A 24,976-nucleotide genomic window follows, 5' to 3' on the forward strand; every position below is an offset into this window, starting at 1 on the left:
GCATATTATTTGAAATGTTAGGTGTCTTTATTCCTTAGCATTTGTGTGCATTTGGAAAGCCCATGGAATTTATAAAGTAAAATGTTCTTGAAATCTTTATGTTACTTTTTTTGTGTCTACTGATCATTGAATCCATGTTTAGCTGTTTACTTTTCCACAAGTACTATTGGGCATGGATAGCATCTAGCACTATTTAGCACTTATTTATTGAGCACCTAATATGTTCAGTGCTGTTATATAGTAGTTGGTAGGGGACTCATAGACATACATTAGATATGGATTTATGTCAAAGAAATCAAATGAGAAAAGTTAAATATATACATGAATGCATTAGGATGCAATGTAGACGATGGCATTATAAGTATAAAGTAGTAAAGGATTTCCAGCTACATTAAAGCTATATTTTTCTTCTTATCTAATTGGACTACATATTTTGATTTTAGAAAAATGATTCAAATTAAGAATAATTTCAGTCTTTTAATACATATAGTTCTCTGATTCCATGTGTCTGAGAAACCTAGATTTTTGGCTCATTAGTTCGATATTCATTATATTGAGTATTGTTAGTCCAGCCAGGAACTTTGAGTAAGGCCCTCAATCTTGGAGAAGAAACATGAAATAGAATGACTCAAAATAGGAATATTCAGTGTATTTATTTTTACCTCCTACCTTTTGAGACATTTTCATTATATTTCAGGAATAATCAGTAGTAAACATGGTAACTAAGACAATGATATTCTGAGTTTTGTTTTTGTTTGTTTTACTGCCTATATCTTTTTTAGGTTTCTTGAACATACAGTCATGGCCCCCAAACATGACCGACTTCAGTGTTTTTTCTAACCTGGTGACCATTGGTGGAAGAGTACTCTATAGGTAGGTGTATATATTTAGAGTTGCAAGTCTTTTCGATTTTAAGAGTAGAATCATGTGTACATATGTTAAAGTTTCAGCCTCATTTATTCTATATTTATTCTAGAAATATTGGGTTTCCATTTTTAATTCCAAATATAAGCCCAATGAAAAACACCCCTTACTGTGCTTTAAAGTATGGAGAATATCAAATAAATAAACAAATAAATAACATATGCAGAATAAACAGTTTGAGTTTTCAACTGCCTATCACTTTAAGTAATTATTAGGGTTTCATAGATATGGAATGCATAATATAACCCCATAAAATCAAACCTTTTTTTTTTTTTTAATGGCATTGGATGACTCGATACTGGCTTACATGTGTGAGATACACATGCTGTTTTACCAGAAGGCTCTTGTTCTGTTTCTGGTGCCAGCGTTTGAGCCACGAATCCCAGGGATGATATTTCAGGACGTGGCTCACCAGTCTACATGCAATGCAGGTTAATAATGGACAGAACAATAATGGCTCGGAAGGACACTGTCCTAAAGGTCTAATATCAAAATTTTTATTCCCAGAATGAAAATGAATGAGTTAATATTTATTAAGGCCCTGCTTTATTTTATTTCAGATTTCATCTGTGTGAGATTCTTATTTATGAACAATTAAAAGCTGATTTACATAAAGGGATTTAGATTTAATTTTTTCTGCTTAAATTTGAAAGATGCCTTAAATCAATATTATCATCACATATACTATAATAAAATTTCACAGATATATTACTGAATTTTTGAAAAGAGGAAAAGTCCTTAATGAAAAAGCATCGTTGAGAGATACACTCTATACAAGTGTTCTATGCAGCCAACTTTTATTCTCCTTTGAATCAAATGTTAAAAATCTGTCAACCGTTATTATGTTCACCCTATAATAAACAATGCAAGATGGGAGCACGGATTTCAGAGAATGAATTACATCTCAGTTGAATAGCTACATACTAAGTCATATATATATATATAAATCAACTTATTTTCAAAGCATATATATATATATATATATATATGGATATGGATATAAGAATATATGTAGGTATATGTGTGTATATATATAATATCTTCGTGTGTGTGTGTGTGCAGCATACATATATATAACACATGGAAAAACTTCTGAGCATTGACAGCAAAGTGTATTTAGACTTATAAATAAAACAAAAGGGGATAGCTTTGATCTCCAAAATGTAAAATATTGTTCATTAGTTGATTGAAATGTGGGAAATACAAGATTCTTTAGAGAATGGAAAAGGAACTTAATTACAAAATGTGGACTATGTTAAAATAAAAACAATTTCCTTGAAATGATAATTTGTTTCCACAGTACAGTTGTTATTTAATTTTTAGAGATGCTTTCCCCAGTTGTCCAAGCCTTCTGAGTATTATTTTTAACTTTTAGCTTAATTTTATTCTTGTCTTTAATTTTTGATGTCCCCATCCTTACTTATACATTCTTCAACTATTTTAATTATACTTTGGTTTTTGAGATATAATTTAATTCTATATATCTGTGGTCATTTTCTGCAACATTTACCCTCTGAAAGCATGTCTAAACTTATCAAGCAGAGTAAAATTAATGTCTTACTTTTGGTGGATGAACAATCATTCCATAAACATTTATTAATTATTTAGTTTTTTTAAGGTTTTATTTATGTAAATAATCTCTACACCCAATGTGGGTCTCGAACTCACAACCCCAAGACCAAAAGCTGCATGCTCCTTCGAATGAGCCAGCTAGATGCCTCTAATTATTTGGTTTTAAAACAGAATTTCATCCTGGAGGGAGCTTAGACTTGAGGGATAGTAGGGAAAATAGGGAGCAGATACGCTAGTACTAAATATGTAAATAGAGATAGAGATATAATTAATATTTATACTTCTAAAATATGAATATTTTCCTTTTTGGGGGTCAAATGATTACTTTTAAAACTTGGTACATAACATATAAAGAAATAATGTTCAGAACACAATTTATTGATTTAATCTCTTTTTTATGGTATGTTCACATTCTTTTTGGAGTAAGATGTGACATCTTTATTTCACTTCAAGAATGTATGTCATGGCCAGAAAATACTTATTAATATATGCATATTAAGCATTGTTCTGTTTTCCCCCTCCCTTCTCTTTAGTGGCCTCTCCTTGCTTATCCTCAAACAACAGGGCATCACTTCTCTACAGTTCCAGTCCCTGAAGGAAATCAGTGCCGGAAACATCTATATTACTGACAACAGCAACCTATGTTATTATCATACCATTAATTGGACAACACTCTTCAGCACTATCAACCAAAGAATAGTGATCCGGGACAACAGGAAAGCTGAAAACTGTAGTAAGTACATTATTTGGACATTAAAACAGAAGCTTTGGACATTTTCTCCCATTCTGTGTTGGACCAAACACTTAAAAATAACTGGTACAGAATTGCTTCCCTCTTTTTCTCAACCCTTAAGAAGGGAGGTAGCTAATCAACACAGTGTGACTTTTTACAATCTATTGCATGTTTTTATAACATACTACATGCTTGCAAATCTTGCCCAATCATAAGAATCTTCCTGTGGAGACTTAGATTCAATAGGTGTAAATAGAACTAGGGCTTCTAAGTATTTTATTTTCTGGGTAATTCCTTGGAGATGATCAGGTTGTAGAAAGCTGCTCTATTGAATTTTCTGTTTTTTAGTTTCAATGAATTTAGTATCATAGGATAACAGAGTAATTGCTCTTTGAGAGGTGGTGGCAAAAATGCAGATGTATTCTGAAATGTGTAAAAGAGGCTGTTAAGAAAGTTCATTTCATAAATGCACTTCTGTAAGATTTTCATGGGGTTTTTTTTCATTTATTTTGCCACTTATTGATTCACACCATCATTTCTTTGTTACACAGAAGCAAATAATGTTTTGTGGGCATGTAACTATGGTATTCCTATCTTAAACTTTGACATTTCAGTGATTAATACTTAATTCTTCTGTGTATTTCTAGTAAATACTATTTATTTCTACATCCTACAAGTGCCACTGCTAAGCATGTGTGTCTGCCTTACTAATGATAAATATCAATTAAAAAGACTCAGAATTTAGATGATCTATTACAAATACATATACTTGCTGTGGACATAAAGTGTAAGTCCTTTTAAAAATCACAATTCCTCGGGGCACCTGGGTGACTCAGTCAGTTGAGCGGCCGACTTCGGCTTAGGTCATGGTCTCATAGTTTGTGGGTTCGAGCCCCGTGTCAGGGTCTGTGCTGACAGCTACCTCAAATCCTGGAGCCTACTTCAGAGTCTGTACCCCTCTCTCTCTCTGACCCTCCCCTGCTAGTGCTGTCTTTCTCTGTCTCTCAAAAATAAGTAAAAACCATAAAAAATTTTAAAAACATCTCACAATCCCTAAGAAACATTTTGCTGTTGGATGTTTTCTTATTTATTTGGCCTGACCATTGGAACAGCCACAAAGGCATATTTACATAATGAGTGAGTTCATTTTGTATGTGTGTGAGTGAATAGTAAAGGACATTTATAAAAATATGAACTCTTACTAGGCTTATAGGGTTTCAGGTTACCAAATTAAATAATGACTTTATTTATGAGTACCCCATCTTGTTTCACAGAGTGTTTAAGGCATTTCCAGGTCAGCAATAGTCATAAAATATAATTTGTGAGGAGCTCACATTTCAGCTGCTTTGGACCCTTAAAAATATTTTTTTGCAGAAAAAACTATTGCAACCTGAGGTTTTTGTTTTGTCTTTTCCACATGGAATCAAGAAATATAAAATCATATTATATATCAAAATATGTGTGTGTTTATTGAATAATATTTATCCTTTTATTTAGCCTGGATTATTTGCATAGTTTTATACCTTTTGATTTCTAACATAAAGCTTTTTTTTTCCCTAGTATTTAAGCTTCTTCTTCCATATTTTTATGTGTGTTTGTATATGACCCATACAAAATAAATTATTCACAGAATTAAAATAGAATCTTCAACACAAATTTATAACTATTTCCCTAAATTAGGGTTATAGTTATAGTTTCCTTTTTTCCTACTTTATTCAAAACACAAAATAAAATAAAACAGTTGTACTACTATGAAAACAGGAAAACCTAACCAAAGAATCAGAGAAACACATTCCCCTTTTACCCATTAATCATTTTACAAACCTACATTTACTTCTTTTAACTTTTATAAACCTAAATAAAAAGCAAGTGGGAAGAAGAACATGCAGAAAGAAATAAAATGTAAAAAACAAGATAGGGAAACCTATGTAACTATTCCATACTTCTTTAAGACTTCTAAGCTTTTCAAGCAACCAAAAAGGAAATAATAACAGTAAACTAAAAATCTAACATGTTTTTTCAATTGTCAGTGCTACAATTCTTAGACTGAGTTTAGCCAATTTTCAGACCGTGACTGTATTTTTTTTGTTCAATGCTCTTAGAACTGACTTTTCAGTTTGGGGAAGAAATGAAGCAGTTAGAAAAGATACAGTTTTGTGGTGCTTTGGTATAAAACTAAGCATTATCTTTTTTATTCATAACGTTTTAGAATAAAACTTTTACGTGAAATCCATTGATCACAATTTGAATTTCAGTCTAACAGTATATTGGATCCTGAATTTTCAGAAATGTAATTACCCTATAAATTTGACTTGAGAGGTGATGCTGCTGATGTTTACCTTGAACCTACAATGATTGCCTACACGTGATTAAAGCCTTTTTATCATCCATAGTACTATCTGCAAATGGGAAAACTGAAATATTTGCTTCATTTTAAATGCACTACACATATTGCATTTTAAAGATAATCTCTCTTAAATGCTTTGCACATACAATATACACAGGCACATGCATATTCACCACACGATACATACATACGTTTTCATATGCACACATAACACACACACGTACACACTCCTAGAATACACACACATGCATACATACGGAGTCACCATAAAATACTCTGATCTAAATTTGACATTGGCTTGATGACTTAAAAGACATGATAGCCTTGATTTTTAACATTGTTTTTGGAGTTCAACATGATTTAAACGGTAATGACAATCAAAGAAACACTTCACCTCATCTATAAAGTGTGAAAGTGGCTTGAGCAATCTTATACTTTTAAGTCAAAAATTTCAAAGCAGACTTCATAGTTTGAAGAGATTGAGATTGAGAGAAACTCTAGGAGATGAAAAGCAGGAACATTTTCCGTCTCCTTCATTTGTACGGCTATAGCATGAGCAAAATGGCAGTGCTGGTTGGAAGGGGTTTTAGGATAGGTTAATGAAAGTGTTTGAAGATTCTTAAAGTATCTAAACATAAACTTTTTTAACACTAAAACATAAACAGTGAAGAGATTATATTACATTAGCCCTTCAAAATCTGAGTTACATTTAAACTCATACATCTTTATCTTAAAACATATGTGTATATATACACTTAAACCAAACATAAACAAGAGAAACTAAAGTCCTAATAAACTTTTCAAAATGTAAATACACTTATTTTTCTAATTATCATTGTTAGAAATCCAAACAACAGAAACATAGAGGTGCGCCTGGGTGGTTCAGTCGGTTAAGCCTCCGGCTTCGGCTCAGGTCAGATCTCACGTTCGTGGGTTCGAGCCCCGCGTCGGGCTCTGTGCTGACAGCTAGCTCAGAGCCTGGAGCCTGCTTCCAGTTCTGTGTCTCCTTCTCTCTCTGCCCCTCCCCCTCTCATGCTCTGTCTCTGTCTGTATCAAAAATAAATAAAACATTTTTAAAAAATTAAAAAAACATACAAAAATATGTAATTTTTATTTATAGACATATAGATAATGAAGCATATCTCTTCATATAGAAATGGTATCATAACAATAGATTTAAATTCTGTTCAACCATCTGCCTCTATTTAATATATTATGAGCATCTTCCATGCAGTATTCTACCTTATTGTTTTAAAAAGATACATATAAATACATTTATTGACTAAGTGGCATATTAATGGTAACTAATTTATATTCTTTTATTTACATTATTAGTACTGCCATAATGTGAATCTTAGTTTACAAAGCATTTTGCAATGTGCTATTATTTCCTTAAGCTAAATACTTAGAAGTGGGATTCCTGTGTAACGAGATTACATATGATAAATTTTGGTTTATTTTTCTACATCATCTTTCAAAATGTCAGTTTAAACTTCTAAACAATGTTTACTGGAGAATATTTTCCAGTACTGTTTACAACACTGGATATTATCTATGGTTATAAATTCTGGTGATCTGAAATATGAAAAAGAGGTCTTTTAAATTTAAATTTTTTTCATTGATATCAAATCTCTTTTTATATGTTTACTGAGCATTTCAATTTTCTTCTCTTGCAAATTAGTCAGTCATGAGCTTTATTTATTTTCAACTGGGAGTTGGTCTTTTCCTTTTGGATTTGAAAGACCTCATTACAAATTAAATATATTAAATTTGTATGTCTTGAATGTGTTACGTATAATTTTCCCCTTGTAGGAATTTTTAAAAAATTGCCTTTTGATAAACCTTTTATGTTTTCATCTAGTTAAGTGGATAGATTGTTTGTTATTTTTCCCTTTTTATGTTTATGACCCTGGCATTGTATTTCTCTTTTATTTCTAGTATTTTAAACACTATTTTGAAATTTCTAATGCATTTAGAAGTTTTGGTGTAACATGATTTTTTTTAATCTTTAATTGATTAGGATACTGATCACACATAATTTATTGAATAATTCTTCCCTCTACTGATCTTAGTTGTCTGTAATATATGTTTTTATTGTTTTAGAGAAGTTAGGGGAGAGGGGCACCTAGAGAGGGAGAAAAACAATCTTAAGTGGGCTCCCACATGGGCTCAATGCCACTACTCTGAGATCAAGACCTGAGCCAAAATCAAGAGTCAGATATTCCCACAAATGAGTGACCCAGGTGCCCCTGTAGTATTTCAGCGAAATAGCAAAACAGTGTCAGGCTTTGTCTCTTGATCTATAAAGTTTAATTTCATCTTTCCAATATCTTATAAAGTATAATGATCCTTATTTTTCAGATGAATACACAGATGTTCAGAGAGTTGAATAATATTCCCACTGTTTGGCGCTATTAAAAATCATATTCAGGATTTGAACCCAGCATCTGTCTAATTTCAAAATCTGTGCTCTCCATTTCACCTTAATTTTCCCCCAAATAAAGAGAAATGATTGATTTTTTAAGAACACTTGAATTCCTGAAACATACCCAATGCAGCATAGTGTTTAGGAGTACACTCTAAAACCAAATGGTCTGGGTTTTAATCTCAAGAAAATGATTTATTAGATATTTGGCCTTTGGTAAGCCATTTAAGATTTCTGAACCTCAGTTTTATCATTCGGATATAGGGTTGAGAATAGTACTGACTTCACTGAATGCCTAGTTCAAACAAGCGCTATATATGTGCTAGTTATTATTATATAATTAAATTTCTTATTAAAATTCTATGATATAGTATATGCATGCATATAAATATATAGTGTAAACATAAAATATTTAACATTTTACTTAGGGAAACATTTCTTGGGGAAAAAGAAAGGAGAGAGAAATACCAAGGGGCTTCTTTTTTTAGGCAGAAGAAATATTCACATTATCAAGGTGGTGAATTTTAAGTGTACAGGTAGCACATAAACCACTGGTAGACACGTAAGAAATGAGTGGTTGTTGTTAGAAGCCTGGATGTTTAGGAATTTAAAAATGACCTCCTGAAATTTTAAATGGATAAAAAAAAGGCTATGCTTGAGACTCCTCCACTTTTTCTCTTTACTCTTGTAATTAAAACATTTAAAAATCAGCTTTATAAGTAACAGACCTTGTGGTTTATAAAAATTATCCACAAAATATTAATTTTAGGTTAGTGTTTCAAGGGATAAATATTTGGGGATGAGGAGTGCATTTTTTGCACAAAGAATATAAAAGGAATATAAATTTCTACATTTATCTATGATTCCTTTTTACATTTCTCTATGACTTTGATGTTCCTGAAACATGATAGTTAAAAAAATTATCCTCATTGGACCTGAAAATACAAAAAGGGAATAATGAAACTATAGTCAATTGCTAACAACTGAATCCTCTGAATGGCAGCATGATCCAAATTTATGATGAGTCACTGAATGTCCAGGGTTTAATTAGGACAAAGAATTAATGAGTAGAGAATAAAGGGTATTTAACACTGGTGGAGAATGATACAATGTTTGCTTAACATATTGTTTTGTTTTACTCTGGCGACAGTGACAAAAACTACAAAATAGTAAGCATTTTAGATTTTATTACATCGTAAGTAGGGTTAACTTTCTATAAAATCACAATTCCATTGATATTGTCATCATTATCACTTCTAATGTAGTTGAATATTACAGAAAAAATGAATTTTGATTATAAATTGAGGTGTATGTTTCTCTTTAAATGTTTATTTATTTTGAGAGAGGGGAGGGGCAGAGAGACAGGGAGAGAGAGAGAATCCCAAGCAGGCTCTCTGCTCCGTGCAGAACCCTACCTACGCCATGAGATCATGACCTGAGCCGAAATCAAGTTGGATGCTCAGCCAGCTGAGCCACCCAGGTGCCCGGATGTGTACCTTGTTTTAAGAAACTCTTGCTAAGATTGCAGATTTTCTTACTTTTTACAGTCCTCTATTTTTGCCTTTCATTTGTGCACTCCAAGCCCAGCCCTTCCTATCTTGGGCAAATGTACATTTTTTGACAAAAGTGACCTGGTTAGAGAATTGTTCTGTGGACCTCACAGCCAGTCTTCACTGGGAAATCAATCAACTTTGCCACAGTTTTCAGTAAAACATAGTGTAGTACAAAACTTATAGTGTGTAGCTTAGGATAGTGAAGGCATTGTTCTTCTAAGTAACCAGAAGATAGAAAATCTTAATTGTACTTTTAAGATTTTTTTCTTTCATATACCAAAGAATACATTAATACACTCTTCTCTGTAAAAAAAAATGCAAATAAGAGTTTCTTATTGTATTTGAAATACCACAATATCTAATTACTAACTGCTATAAAATGTTGTGATCTTATGAAAAGGGTAATACTTATAATTTCAAAAATGACGTCCCTTCTATTTGTAAACCAGAAATTCTGAAAGAATGGCCTCTCAACAACAAAAACCAGGATGACGGCAGGCTTCAGTGTTTACCACAGACGGCAACTGTGGCTCACTGCTAGATCAGGAGCTGGGAAATTTTAAATTTTTAACTATTAAAAATACAGAAGTCTGCACATTAGTTTCCAGGGATTGTTGCTTAGAGAGTGTTATAGCTTATATTGGATCTCCCCAGAAGATGTATTAAAGCCCTAATGCCTGTGAACCAAGGCTTATTTGGAGATAGGGTCCTTGTAGATAAAATTAAGATTTAAATTAAAGTGCAGTTATACAGGAGTAGTGTGGGACCTTAATCCAATATGACCTGAGTCCTTATAAGAAAAGGAGAGATGCAGAGACAGATAGACACAAGTAGAAGAATGCCACATGTAGACTCATGGGAGAAAAATCCAAGTGATATCAGAAGCTGAGCCTGGAGTTATCCAGCTGTATGCCTAGGAACACCAAGGATTAGTTTCTGTCACCAGAAACTAGGGAAGAGGCAAAGAACAGATTCTCCCTCTAAGCCCCCAAGAAAGAACCAGCCTGCAACATTTCAATTTTGAAATCTGGAACTGTGGGAAAATAAATTTCTGTTATTTTAAGCCACTCATTTTGTGGCATTTTGTTATACCAGCCCTAGGAAATGAACGCATACAGTGATTTGAGGCCCAGGATTCTGCATTTTTAACACATACCAGATCATTCTGAGGCAAGTACTATGGGAAATCATTTGAGAAACTAATCAGTCACCCCCCCATTATTCTCCCTATTATTCTATAGTGAGAAATATAATTAAAAACCTGTTGTCCTGGTAATTCATTTCTCCTCGTGAGGGTTTATTTCCTCAAAAAGAACATATGATACAAAAATTCAGAGTTGAGTAACTTAAAACTATATATTTAATAATAGTTTTGGGAGACAAAGATAAAGAATGAACTTTAAAAGGCATCCTATGGTGTTCTTTTTTTTTCTTTTAGTAAGATACTCGATAAAACAAAGGAATATTTAATAATGGTTTACAAATTAATTGAGTAATTATATAGTATAATATATTGTGCTATTAAATTTTATGTATTTTAGAGTTTCAACAAGACACTTAGAAATTTATTTTACTTTTACAGTTAATGTGCCTTCTGAGAGGTACTTTATAATGTGTTCAGGGTTCTAAGAATATTCAAGGACTTTCTAATATTTTGTCACTGTTGTCACTGCTGCCTGTCATCTTCCCCTTAAAATTTCCTTCCCAGATCCCATCAAGTCAGAGATATAGTAACTCAAACACTTAAGATTAAACAAAGCTTTGGGTCATGTCTGTTCAACCTATTCAATATGGTGAGTGGGTATGTCTTACCAATTATTCTCCTATCCCTATCCTCCAAATTTCTTCAGTTTTAACTCATCCTATCATATTACAAAGACTATACTGTCCATATGTATATATGGAATGTTCCCGACTCATAGAAATTACTGCAAGACAGTTTTATGATGACCCTCTTCTCAAGAGGAGTTCTGACATCCAGAACTGTAAGAGACTAAATTTGTATAGCTTAAGTGATTAAGTTTTGTTATTTATTACAATAGCAAAAAGAAACTAATCCTGTGCTCTTTTAATGACAAAAGCCCAACTCAAATTATTTTAGGCAAAAGAAGAGAGGGTATGTAGAAACCAAAAGAAACAAGGTCTAGTTATACTTATATTAGACGAAATAGAATTTAAGTAAAAAACTGTAACAAGAGACGATAGTTATTATATAATGAAAGAGAGGTGAATTCACCTAGAGGATATAACAATTGTAAATATGTATGCAGTCCACAACAAAGCATCTGAACAGATCTGAAGGGAGCAATCACTAACGATACATTCATGGCAGGAGACTTTAATGCCCCACTTCCAATGATCATCCATACAGAAACTAAGAACTTGAACTATAAGGAAATAAGGAAACATCGGACTTGAACTATACTTTTGATCTACTGGACCTAAAAGACATATACAGAACATTCCACCCAACAGCAGCAGAATATATATTATTCCAAGCACACATGGAATATTCACCAGGATATATGATGTTTCAGGTCACTAAACAAGTCTTAGAAAATTTTAAAAGATTGTAGTCATGCCAATTTATATTTTATGACCATAATGGTCTGTAACTAGAAATCAGTAACAGGAGGAAAACTGGAAAATCCAAAAATATGTAGAAATTAATTAACAATACTTAACAACCAATTGGTCCTTAAATGGTTAAATGATAAATAAATATCTAAAACAATAAATGGAAACACACCATACCAAACTAATGTGATGCAGCAAAACAACTCCTAAGAGAGAAGTTTATAGCAATAAATATTTACATTTAAAAAAAGAAAGGAAAAGAAAAAAACTCAAATAAAATAAAAACAATTTTACAATACAGGAGTTAAAAAGACAAGAACAAACAAAGTCCAAGGTTGGCAGAAGGAAGGATATAATGGATCAGAATGGAAATAAATGAAATAGAGAATAGAAAGACAATAGAAAGGATTAATGCAACGAACAGTGTTTTTTTAAAGGTAAATAAAAATTGGCAAATTTTCAGCTACACTTACCAAGGTAATAAGATAGAGGACTCAGATAATATTAGAATTGAAAGAGGAGATGTTGCAAGTGATACCACAGAAATACAAAGGATCATTAAAATATTACAGTGAACAATTATATGGCAACAAAGTAGGCAACCTAGAAAAAAATGGACCAATTACTAAAACCATACAACCTACCAAGTTTGAATTATGAAAAAATGTGATCTCAATAGACAAGTACAGAAATTGAATCATTAATCAAAAACCTCCCATCATAGAAAAGGCCAGTTTTATTTATTATTTTACAGTTTTATTGGTGAATTCTACCAAATATTTAAAGAAGAATTAATACCAATTATTTTCAAACTCTTCCAAAAAAATTATAGAGAAGGGCACATTCCCAAATTCATTTTACAAGAACAGCATTGTCTGAATATCAAAGCCAGATAAGGACACTATAAGAAAGGAAAATTACAAATTAATATCCTTGATAAACACAAATTCAAATATTGTAAAATCTGAACTTGGGATTTTCCTGGGTGGCTCAGTCGGTTATGCATCCGACTTCAGCTCGGGTCATGATGTTACAGTTTTGTGAGTTTGAGCCCTGCATTGGGTTCTGTGCTGACAGCTCAGAGCCTGGAGCCTGTTTCTGAATCTGTCTCCCTCTCTTTCTGCCCCTCCCCTGCTCATGCTCTGTCTCTCTCTCTCAAAACTATTAAAAGCAAACTTTTTAAGGAAAATTGAACTTAATAGCACAGTTAAAGTAGCATTTACAATGATCAAGTGGGATTTATGCCTGGAATACAAGGATGGTTTAGAATATGCAGATCAATATAATGATATACCATACTAAAAGAATTAAAGACAAAAATCATGATCATCTCGAGAGATGAATAAAACACATTTGACAAAATTCAACATCCTTTCATGCAAAAAGCTCTCAGCAAATTAGATATAGAAGAAATGAAGAAACATATCTCAACATAACAAAGACTGTATGAAAAAAACAGAGCTTAGGAATACATAGGAATAAATTTGATGAAGGAAGTAAAACATCTATACATTAAAGACTATACATTGATCAAAGAAGTTGAAAAAAACAAATGGAATGATAATCTACATTCATGGATTGGAAGAGTTAATATTATTTTAATGTCCATACTACCCAAAGACTTATATAAATGCAGTGCACTCTGTATCAAAATTCCAATGGCAGTTTTACAGAAATAAAAAAAAAATAATCCTAAAATTTCTATGGATCTGCAAAAAAATTCTGAATAGCCAAATCAATCTTATGAAAGAACAAAGGTAGAGGCTTCATGCCTCCTGATTTAAACTATATTACAAGGTTATAGTAATTGAAAAATGTGGCACTGGCACAAAAACATATACATAGACTAATGGAGGAGAATCAAGAGCCCCCAATAAACCCATACATATACAGTCAGTTAATATTTGATAATGGAGCTAACAATATTGGGTGAAGGAAAGAATAGTCTCTTTAATAAATGATGTTGGGAAAACTGAATATTCACATGAAAAAAGAATGATATAGGATACCTATCTTATACCATGTATAAAAATTAACTGATAACAGAATAAGGACTTAAACATAACACCTGAAAACATAATACTACTAGAAGAAAACATAGGAAGTGGTAAGCTCCTTAATATTGGTCTTGGCAATGATTTTATGAATATCATATCAAAAGCAGAAGCAACAAAAGCAAAAATAAACAAAGGGAATTACATCAAACTAAACAGTTACTGCACAAGAAAAATCAATAAAATGAAAGGCAACCTTAAAATGGGAGACCACATTTGCAAATTATATATCTGATAGGTGTTAATACACAAATTTTGTAAGAAACTCATACAACTCAACATAAAGCTGCAAACTTTTCTATTTAAAATTGGGCAGAGGAATTGAAAAGCCATTTCTCCAAAAAAGACATGCATATGGCCAAAAAGGACATGAAAATGGGTGTTCAACATCACTAATCATCATGGAAATGCAGATTGAAACCACACCTCACATATGCTAAAATAAGACAAGTTGTAACAAGTGATGGTGAGGATATGAAGGAAAGGAAACTTGTATAGTAGGAAATTAAATTGGTGTAGCTAATATGGAAAACTGTATAGAGGTTTCTCAAAATATTTAAAAGAGAACTACCATATGATCCAGCAATCCCTTTTTTAAAAATAGATCCAAAGAAAATCAAATCAAGATCTCAAAAATATATCTGCATACCTATGTCTACTGCAGCATTATTCAGCCATAAAAAATAATGAAAAATTGCCATTTGCAATGATGTGGAGAGAGCCAAAGAGTATTATGCTAAGCAAACAAGTCAGTTAGAGAAGGACAGATACCACATGATTTCACTCATTTGTGGAATTTAAGAAACAAAGTGCATATATATATATATATATATATATATATACACACACACACACACACATACACACATATATATACATACACACACACATTTACAATGGAGTATTATATGGCAATGAGAAAGAATGAAATATGTCCATTTGTAGGACAGTGGATGGACCTGGAGGGTGTCATGCTAAGCGAAATAAGTCAGATGGAAAAGGACAGATACCATATGTTTGCATTCATAGGTCTAACAGGAGAAACCTAATGGAGGACCATGGGGAGGGGAAGGGGGAAAGAGAGTTGGGGAGAGAGAGGGATGCAAAACCTGAGAGAGGATTGAATACTGAAAACGAACCAAGGGCTGAAGGGGGAGGGGGTGGGGGAAGGGAGGTGGTGGTAATGGAGGAGGGCACTTGTGGGGAAGAGCACTGGGTGTTATATGGAAACCAATTTGACAATAAACTATTTTAAAAAAAAAGAAAATAAATGAACATGGCGGGTAGGAAGAGAGGCAAACCAAGAAACAGAGTCTTCACTAGAGAACAAACTGAGGGAGGCTGGAGGGGAGGCGGTAGGGGTGGGTTAAATAGATAGTGAGGATTAAGAAAGGCACGTGTGATGAGCACCGTGTGTGTCGTACGTAAGTGATGAATCACTAAATTCTACATTTGGAACTAATATTACACTGTATGTTAACAAATTGGAATTTAAATAAAAATTTGGAGGAGAAAAAAATAAGATCCGTACTCTGCCGTTAAAAACCTTTCAACAGCTTCCCACAACTCTTTTGAACAAAGGAGAAGACCTTGTAAATGGCCGCTAAATCCTACATAATCTCACACTTGTATACCTCCCTAACTCATTAGGTACCACTTTCCCACTCACTGCCCATGTCCAGCCTATTCTCTAAAATTACCAATCTTGGGGCTCCTGGGTGGCTCAGGTGGTTGAGCATCCAGCATAGGCTCCGGTCATGATCTTGTGGTTCGTGGGTTTGAGCCCTGCTTCAGGCTCTATGCTGACAGCTAGCTCAGAGGCTGGAGCCTGTCTTCAGATTCTGTGTCTCCCTCTGTCTCTCTGACTCTCCCCTGCTCATGCTGTATCTCTCTCTCTCTCTCTCTCTCTCTCTCTCTCTCTCTCTCTCAAAAAAAAAAAAAAAAAGAAAACACACACACACATTAAATTAAAAAAATAATAAAATCACTAATCTTATTCCCTGCTCAGTCTCTTTCGGCTACAGTTGTGATTCCCAATTTCCCACAGCCCTTTTTGCTTTAATAATTCCTATATATTCTTCTCATCTCGGTTTCTTATTTCTCCTTATGTGGGTAGACCTAATACGACCTACCAGTTAGGTTAGGACAAGTGCTATATTCTCTCAGTACATTCTCTCTCTCTCTCTCTCTCTCTCTCTCTCTCTCTCTCTCTCTCTCTCTCTGTTTGCCTCTCAATGATTATTTATCTAATGCTTGTCTCCTCAACCTAGACTATAAGCTGTAGATAAGATAATATGTATTTTATTTCATGTTTTCATCATATCTTCATTCCTTAGCAGTGTCTAGCATAAAGTAAGTAGTTTATCAACAAATAGTTTTAGAAGTAAATACATGAATATGCTTATTATGTTTTCATATTTCTCTTAAGTGTATTTTGAGGGCTTAATTTAGATAAGTAATCCTGCCTTAAATACTCTGCTAATATGAAATCTACTCTTCATCACAACCCTGAAAGGGAGATATTATCATTTACTTTACAGATGAGTAACATGTAAATGAGTGCCTGAGGCTAGATGGTTAGACATAGAGTTATGATTTTGAATCTATCCTGGTCTGATCACAAAACTGAGCTATAACAACTAAATCATGTATTTTAGCCTTGAAAAAAGGATTAGGGATATCTGTTCAAATGTACTTCAAATAAAAACCATACCTCTATATACAGTAAGTAATGCAAACAGCAGAGATTGTTTTGTACAATGAAAGAAAAAATATTTTTACTGCATTTGTGCCTATAGACAGGTACTCTATTTCAATATTTTGAACTAATCTATTTATTTGAACACATGCAGCCCAGTAGCAAGAACTAGTATTTAAGCTTGTGTCTATTTTAATGAAAACAAGTTCAATACTCTATATAAAGGTTGAAATACTGAGCACACTATTATCTCTCTACATTTTTAACACTCAGGTACAATTCAGATGAGATAAAAATCTATTTTACAGCTTCCAGAGAAAACACAGAGTAAGTTAAAGGTTGCCTAACAACTACATTCCTAAAGTTTCTTTAGAGAGACTTATAATGGCCTTTCGAACTGTAAGCCACTGAATAAGTCTTCTGCTCCTTCCCCATGTGACTATCACTCTGGGAGGTCAGAGAACTGTTGAATTCTGGGTGCTGATCGAACCTTCTTTTCTCTGAAGAATTTCAAAGAAGAAGCTTCCTTGGCCTTTTGTTCTATGCTGTGTGAAGACACTTCTCTTGGTTTCACTCTGGAGAAAATGATCAACTCAGCCTTCAATAACATCATCTAGTGGTTTGGGAAGAAATGAGAAGAAAGTAATTGCTGTTTTCTGTGTATTGCTTTCCTCCAGTATATAAATTAGGGTTTTCCTGATCTAAAACTGTTCTGAAATTTAGAATCTAAAAATTGAGAGAAAGGGAGGCATTACGTAGTCTAAAAGAAGGTACGGGCTTGGATAAATGTAAAACTCTCCTCTCCATATAATTCAAAGCATGCAGCAGAAAATAAAAGCAGGCAGCTTTTACCCTACGACATATTGAAGAGTCTATCTCTCTTGGGAGAGAAAAGGAGAAGGGAATAAAGTGTAAGGGTTTCAAACCTGAAAAAAACTGAGTAAAATTAGCAAAATAGATAAAAAGTTGATAAGATATCATGAAATTGACAGTAACCAGGGGGCACTAATGGCTTTGTCAACATGCTAAAGGAAGAACTTGAAAGTGTATTTGAGAGACTTAGAAGTTGGCAAATTTGAAGCCTTGATTTTATTTCCTATAAGGATTTGAAAGCAAAGAAAACAGGGGTGGCTGGGTGGCTCAGGTGGTTAAGTGTCTGACTTTAGCTCAGCTCATGATCTTACATTTTATGAGTTCAAGCCCTCTGTTGGGCTCTGAACTGACAGCTTGGATTCTGGAGCCTGTGTTTCCTTCTCTCTCTGCCCCTCCTCAGCTTGCACTGTGTGTCTGTCTCTCTGCATCTCTCTCTCAAAAATAAGTAAACATTAAAAAGAAAAAAAAGAAGAAAGTGATGAAAGCAAAGAGCCAAATTCATGACAGTGCAATGTGATTTTGTATGTACTCTGCTTATTTACAAGATGCTTTTATAATATAACTTTTTTCATATTTAGCACTTATTCAAATTCAAAATATATTAGAATTATATATATATAAGTATGCATGCTACAGAATATGAAACTCTATTAATAACTTAAAATGGCTGAATGTTTATAAAAATGGGTGTTATAACTTTATATTAGTTGATATCATAGATGTTTGCTTCTTTCCAATTCTGTGTATGAAATAGAATTTGATCATATACAGTTATGTTTAATTGGCTTACCTGAACCAGTTTTTAATCTCCTTACATCTATACCTTAGTGCAAGTCACATATACATGTAAGTAATCAGTGGTATGATACCTATGTAAAGATTCCATTTCCAATGACATTTCTTTTGTACAGTGAGAGAACCCTCTTTCTCTGCATTATAAATAAATAAGAAAGGAAATCTTGCTATTAGTTCAAAATCAATATAGCAGATAAACTGTCAGCCTTTTCCAAGTAGAACATAAAAATCATTCAAGTTTTGAAGAGTTTCGCATGATATGAAGAAACAAATACAATATATGGTATCCAATTTAATAAATTTTTAAGACATGAAGAAAACCATAATTAAGCAAAGCCCACAAATTTTATGAGTTACCTGAAATAGTAGCATGTTTGAAAAGAGGGACAATCTTAGCTATATAGGAAAACACTCTATTCAGTCTCTGTTCTTTCAGACTATTTTTAAAAATTACATTTATGTATTATTTAGGATTTAACTATAATATAGTAGAAGGAGGTATACTTTTTTAAGTTTATTTATTTTGAGAGAGAGAGCTTGATGCATGAACAGCAGAGGGGTAGAGTGAGAAGGAGAAAGAGAATTCCAAGTAGGCTTCGCAGAGTCAGCATGGAACCCTATGCAGGACTCAATCCCATGAACCATGAGATTATGATCTCAGCTGACATTGAGTCAGATACTCAGCCAATGGAGCCACTCAGGTGCCCCAAGGAGCTGTACTTTTTAATAAAGTTTTGTGGGTGCTTAGAAGCTGTTTTGAGCATTCTTGGAGAATTATTCTATGAAAACTTTTCTCTCTAAACAAGAAACAGCAAATAATGCAGTGTTGAATTTTTTAAAGTAAACCTATGATGTCCTTTTCTGGCCAAAACATGATAGCAAGAATCAGATTTACCTTCCCTTATGAAACAGCCACAAGAAGAACAAAATGTATGAAATGACAATTGGCAAGAGAGCAGATATCATATGCTGAAGGAGCGTGATTCCACAGAGTGCAGGAACAAATGAGTGAGCCTGCTGATTGCTCTAACTACCTTGAGAGAATTTTTAGACTGTAGCACAGTCAGGAGGAACCCAGGAAGAGTCCCAGAGACTGCCTGAGTTGAAAAGGCAGAGCTGAGATTCCAGGGAGACTAAGGCAGCTGGAATACAGAGACAGAGTGCCAGAGATACCTACACCAGGGAAAACCACACTGCAAGAAATATCAAAAGAAGTCCTTTAGTCAGGAGTACGAATTACCACATGAAAATATGGATCTACATGGATACATACATAGAATCTTTGTCTTATTATTTAATTCTCTTCAAAGAGCAATCTAATGTTTAAACTAAAAAAATGAGTGTGTGGTGAATAACATATAGAAAAGTAAAATGTATGATGGTAGTTCAAAGCTTAGGAATGGAAAAATGGATATATCCTATCTTAGGGTTCTTAGAACATAAGAACATAAGTGTTCGAAAATACCGAAAGAGTGGTAGAATATAATGAAAACAGACCACAGTAAATTAGAGATGTATTAGGATTTATGCTTCTGGTAAGATGAGTTTGATGTGCTTTTGCCTATTCCCTCTACTAAGTACAACTGGAAACTTTGGACACTATATATAAAAGAAACAAGATTTTGAAACTTGGGGAGAAGATGGAAGACAGGTTTGGCAACTTGGATTCCAAGAAAGGACACAGATATGAGTCCCCTAGGTTTTCTTTTCGTCTCCTACATCCCAGATTTGGAGTTAAAGAAACTGACAACTCAGAAATACTTACAGATCTAGACCAAAACAGCGTAAACACAATTCTATCTCTCTCTCTCCAAAGGACCTGAAAAGGGGTATACTAGCTGGATCAGAAATCTTTTAGACAACAACTACTCTACTCTAGCCAAACACCACAGAAAGAAATTGTGGCCCAACTTCACCCATGCCTGGAAAGATATGAGGAGTGTGGGCTTCTACCCTCACCAGGCTGTAAAAAGGTGCTCCAACCTCCCTGGAATGTAGTGTCAGAGAAGGTGGGGTATGGAGCTGAGAATTTATCCTCACTTGTGGTAAAGAGAACAAGCAGGACTACATTGAAATCCCTAGTCTGATACTGTGGCCTGATCAGCTTAGCCTCCCTGAATCTCTGCCCGTCTGCAAAATGAATAATTATGCCTACTTTGCATGATGATTATTAAGACTAAGGTTCATATGTGAGCAAAGAGTACCAAAAAGAAAAACAAAAGAAAGGAAGGAAGGGAGGAAGGAAGGAAGAGAGGAAGGGAGGGAGGAAGGAAGGGAGGGAGGGAGAGAGGGAGGGAGGGAGGAAGGAAGGAAAGGAAAGAAGAGGGAGGAAACTACAAACTAATGTGCCTCTCAGGAATATAGAAGCAAAAATCCTTACTAAAGTAGAGCAAATAGTATTCAACAATTCAACAAAATATAAATTAGTTATATAGCATAACCAAATAGGGTTTATTCCAAGGATATAAGGCTGATTCAACATAGAAAATCAAACAATGCAATATATCATATTAATAGGCTAAAGAAGAAAAATCACATGATAATATTAGTGAATATAGAAAGAAGCATTTGAAAAATTATTGAGATATTATTTGGGACCTAGAGCTACACAGAGAGAATTTGAGTTGTCACAAAAAACACAGTCTATAAAAGGGAAAATTGATAAATTGGATTTTAAGGATAAAAACAATTGCTCTGAAAGAGATCTTATTGAGAGGACCAACTGCAAGCTACAGATTGAAAGAAACTATTTTTAAGTCATATGGAGAGAGAAAGAGAGAGACAAGTTAGATGGTATATAAATATAGATTAGTTGATAGATGGAATATGTAAAGAATTCTCAACTTTCAGAGGCACCTGGGTGGCTCAGTCGGTTGAGTGGTTGAGCGTCTGACTTCAGCTCAGGTCATGATCTCACCGCTCATGGCTTCTAGCCCTGCATCTGGCTCTGTGCTGACAGCTCGGAAACTGGAGCCTGCTTCAGATTCTGTGTGTCTCTCTCTCTTCCCCTCCCATGCTCATGCTCTGTCACTCTCTGTTTCTCAATGATAAATAAATGTTAAAAAAAATTTAAAAAACCAATTCTCAACTTTCAACAATTAAAGTATGTAGTTAAAATGGATAAAGACAAAGATACAATTTACTGAAGAGGATATACAGATATCAAATATGTACACTAAAAGATGTCAATATTATTCTTCATTTTATGTAAGTTAAAATTAAATCCACAATGAGATATCACTGTATACCTATCAGAATAGCTAGAACTATTTTAGTGACAAAACCAAATGCTAAAGCAGATAACAGAGAAATGAGATCATTTCTAGACTCCTGGTGAGACTGTAAAATGGTTCAACCATTTTAGAAAACAGTGTAGCAGTTTCTCAAAAACAACAACAAATCTTAACTAAAATGCCCAATCATATGACCCAGCAATTATACTGCTGAGCCTTTATTCCAGACAAATGAAAATTTATATTTACACAAAATCCTATAAACACATGTTTATAGCAGCTTTATAGCACAACATTAGAGATTATTGTGTGATGGAAATCTTCTGAATCTTTACTGTATCAATGTCAGTATGCTTTTTGTGTTATTGAACTACAGTTCTGCAAGATTTTACTATTAGCGGAAATTTAGTAAAGGAAAGATGGGTCTCCCTGCATTACTACTGACAATTATGAATGAATTTATAGTTATCTAATAATAAAAACACCAAACAAGAGAATTTCAATGTAGATGAAGCAACCTTATATTGGAAAAAGATGCTACCTAGGATTTCATAGTTGGAGAGGAGAAATCAATACCTAGCTTCAAAATTTCAAATGATAGTCTGACTTTCTTGTTAGGGCCTAGCACAGCTGATGACTTAAAGTTGAAGCCAATGCTCATTGACCGTTCTGAAAATCCAAGGATTCATAAGAAATATGCGAAATCTACTCTGTCTGTACTCTCTAAATGCAACAACAAAACCTGGATGACAGTGCATAGTGTTTTTAACAAACAGTGCTGGAAATGTTGCATATCTATATGTAAAAAAATGGATAAAACTTTATATAGCATCTGTGATGGTGAATTTTATGTGTCAAATTGACTGGATGATGGGGTTAAACATTATTTCTGGGTGTGTCTATGAAGGTGTTTTTGAATGAGATTAGCATTTGAATTTGCAGACTCAATGAATCTACTGCAAAATAGATAGGCATCATCCAATCCTGGATAGAACATAAAGGCAGAAGGAAAAATTCACTCTCTAAGTATTACTTCTGAGCTGGGACATCGGTGTTCTCCTGCCCTAAGATGGCACTTAAACCATCTGTCCTCCTAGGTCACAGGTCTTTGGATTGAGACTGAAATTACGCTATAGGCTTTCCTGGCCTTTCTGCTTACAGAGATCAAATGGTGGGACTTTTCAGCCTCTAGAACAATGTAAGCCAATTCCTTCTGACAAATGATATATATTCTATTTGTTTTGTTTTTCTGGAGAGCCTTGACTAATATAGCACCATACATACAAACTAACTCAAAATGGACCATACATCTGAATGTAAAATCAATACCATAAAACTTCTAAAAGAAAACATCATAGAAAACCTTTGCTACCTTCAATTAGACAAAGATTTCTTAGCCATGATGCTCAAAGCACCATTCAAGAAAGAACAAATTGATAAATTTGCAAAAGACAGTGCTAAAAGAAAGAAAAAGACACAAAAATGTAAAGAACTCTTAATACTAAGTAGTATGAAAACAACAAATCCAATACAAAGTGAGCGGAAGATTTCGTAGCACTTATCCAAACAAAATATATTGGACAGCAAATAAGTACATTAAAAGATGCTCAGTATCTTTAATCAATTTGGAAAAGCAAATCAGAACTTCAGTAGAGGTGCCTGGGTGGCTTAGTCTGTTAAGCGACTTGATTTTGGCTCAAGTCATAACCTCATGGTTGATGAGTTCAAGCACGGAGCTCTGTGCTCTGACAGGGTGGAGACTACTTGGATTTTTCTGTCTCCCTCTCTCTGCCCTTCCCCTGCTCAGTCTCTCTTTCTCTGTCTCAAAATAAATAAATAAAAATTAAAAAAATTTTTTATAACTCCAATAATGAAATATCACTACACACCTTTTAGGAAGGTTAAAAGTAACCAGACTGAGTATACCGGATATTGGCAAAGATGTGGAGGAACTTTAATTTTTGAGTTGAGTTCACTGCTATTGGGAATGTAAGATAGTACTACTTTGAGAAACAATTTGGCTATTTCTTAAAAGGTTAATTTTATATCTGCCGTATTATCCAGCCATTTTGCTCCTAGGTGTTTACTGAAGGGAAGTGAAAATATATGCCTATACAAAGATTTGTGCATAATTTTGATCATAGATTAATTTTAGTAGCACAAAACTGGAAACAGTCTAAATGTGTAGCAATAGGTGAATGGTTTAACAAATGTATATATGTACAATAGAATATATTCAATAATAAAAATAAATGAATATTGATACACACAGCAATATGAATGGATTTCAAAATAATCATGCAGAAACTGTATAAAGAGAGACTATATATTGTATGTTTCTATTTATGTAAAAATAGAAGTGCAAAGTAATACATATTAAATCAGTGGTTGTCTGAAAGGGATGGGCCAGGAGGAAGGGATTACATAAGTCATGAGAACTCTTTTGGAATTAATGGATACATTTATTGCTCTAATTATGTATATGGCTCACGATTACATGCACATGTCAAAACATCAAAGTGTATAGTTTATGTATGAGAAATGTATTATATATAATATCATGTATAGTTCCATAAAATTGCTAAATATGCACACGTTCACTCACCCCTACACACACATACAGTTTCTCTCTCAAACAATGTTGGAAGAAATTATTCAATTAAGCAACTATTAAGTAAAAAAAAACTTGATAATAGGTCTAATTCTGCCTTGAGAAAAAGCTTCCATAGTTTGAATATAGGGGCCTCCTTAAAGCTGTAAGATATAAGAGAAAGAGTACATGAATTGGGTTATTTTCTTTCAGTGTTTCAAAACTAGTCAGCATCATGGATGCTAGCAATTCACTTTCTCAAGCATATGTTAGAGAAAGTAACTTTCACAGATATGTTTCCTGCTTTTATTATACTCACATATTCAATGCTATTCCAAATACCTCACAAATGCTCTTATCATGACAGTTTACATCCCATAATAATTAAACTAGGTAACTAATGGGAAGATAAAGATTTTTTTATTTTTTTAATCTTCTTGGAAATTCTTAATATTTTATGAAAACAGAGGGTTGTGTTTCAGATGCCTCAAATCAACTTTTCAGACACTCAGAATAACATTTGAAGTTTCTAAAGACCCTTCTTACACAACACCTAGTATTTCTTAACTAAAATTCTGTTATTCTATATCATTAATATACTG

The 24,976-nt window shown here is 33.6% G+C and overlaps 1 protein-coding gene across 1 annotated transcript in view; it reads left to right on the top strand.

The window, feature by feature from the left end:
* ERBB4 (erb-b2 receptor tyrosine kinase 4) overlaps positions 1-24,976 on the top strand; it is a 1,103,571-nt gene that overhangs the window by 804,957 nt on the left and 273,638 nt on the right. The window contains exons 11-12 of the mRNA XM_029933912.1: positions 783-873; positions 3,030-3,229. Coding sequence (XP_029789772.1) covers positions 783-873; positions 3,030-3,229 — 291 coding nt within the window. The remainder of the gene's footprint in view (positions 1-782; positions 874-3,029; positions 3,230-24,976) is intronic.

The sequence above is a fragment of the Suricata suricatta genome, chromosome 3 (assembly GCF_006229205.1).
Source record: "Suricata suricatta isolate VVHF042 chromosome 3, meerkat_22Aug2017_6uvM2_HiC, whole genome shotgun sequence".
NCBI lineage: Eukaryota > Metazoa > Chordata > Mammalia > Carnivora > Herpestidae > Suricata > Suricata suricatta.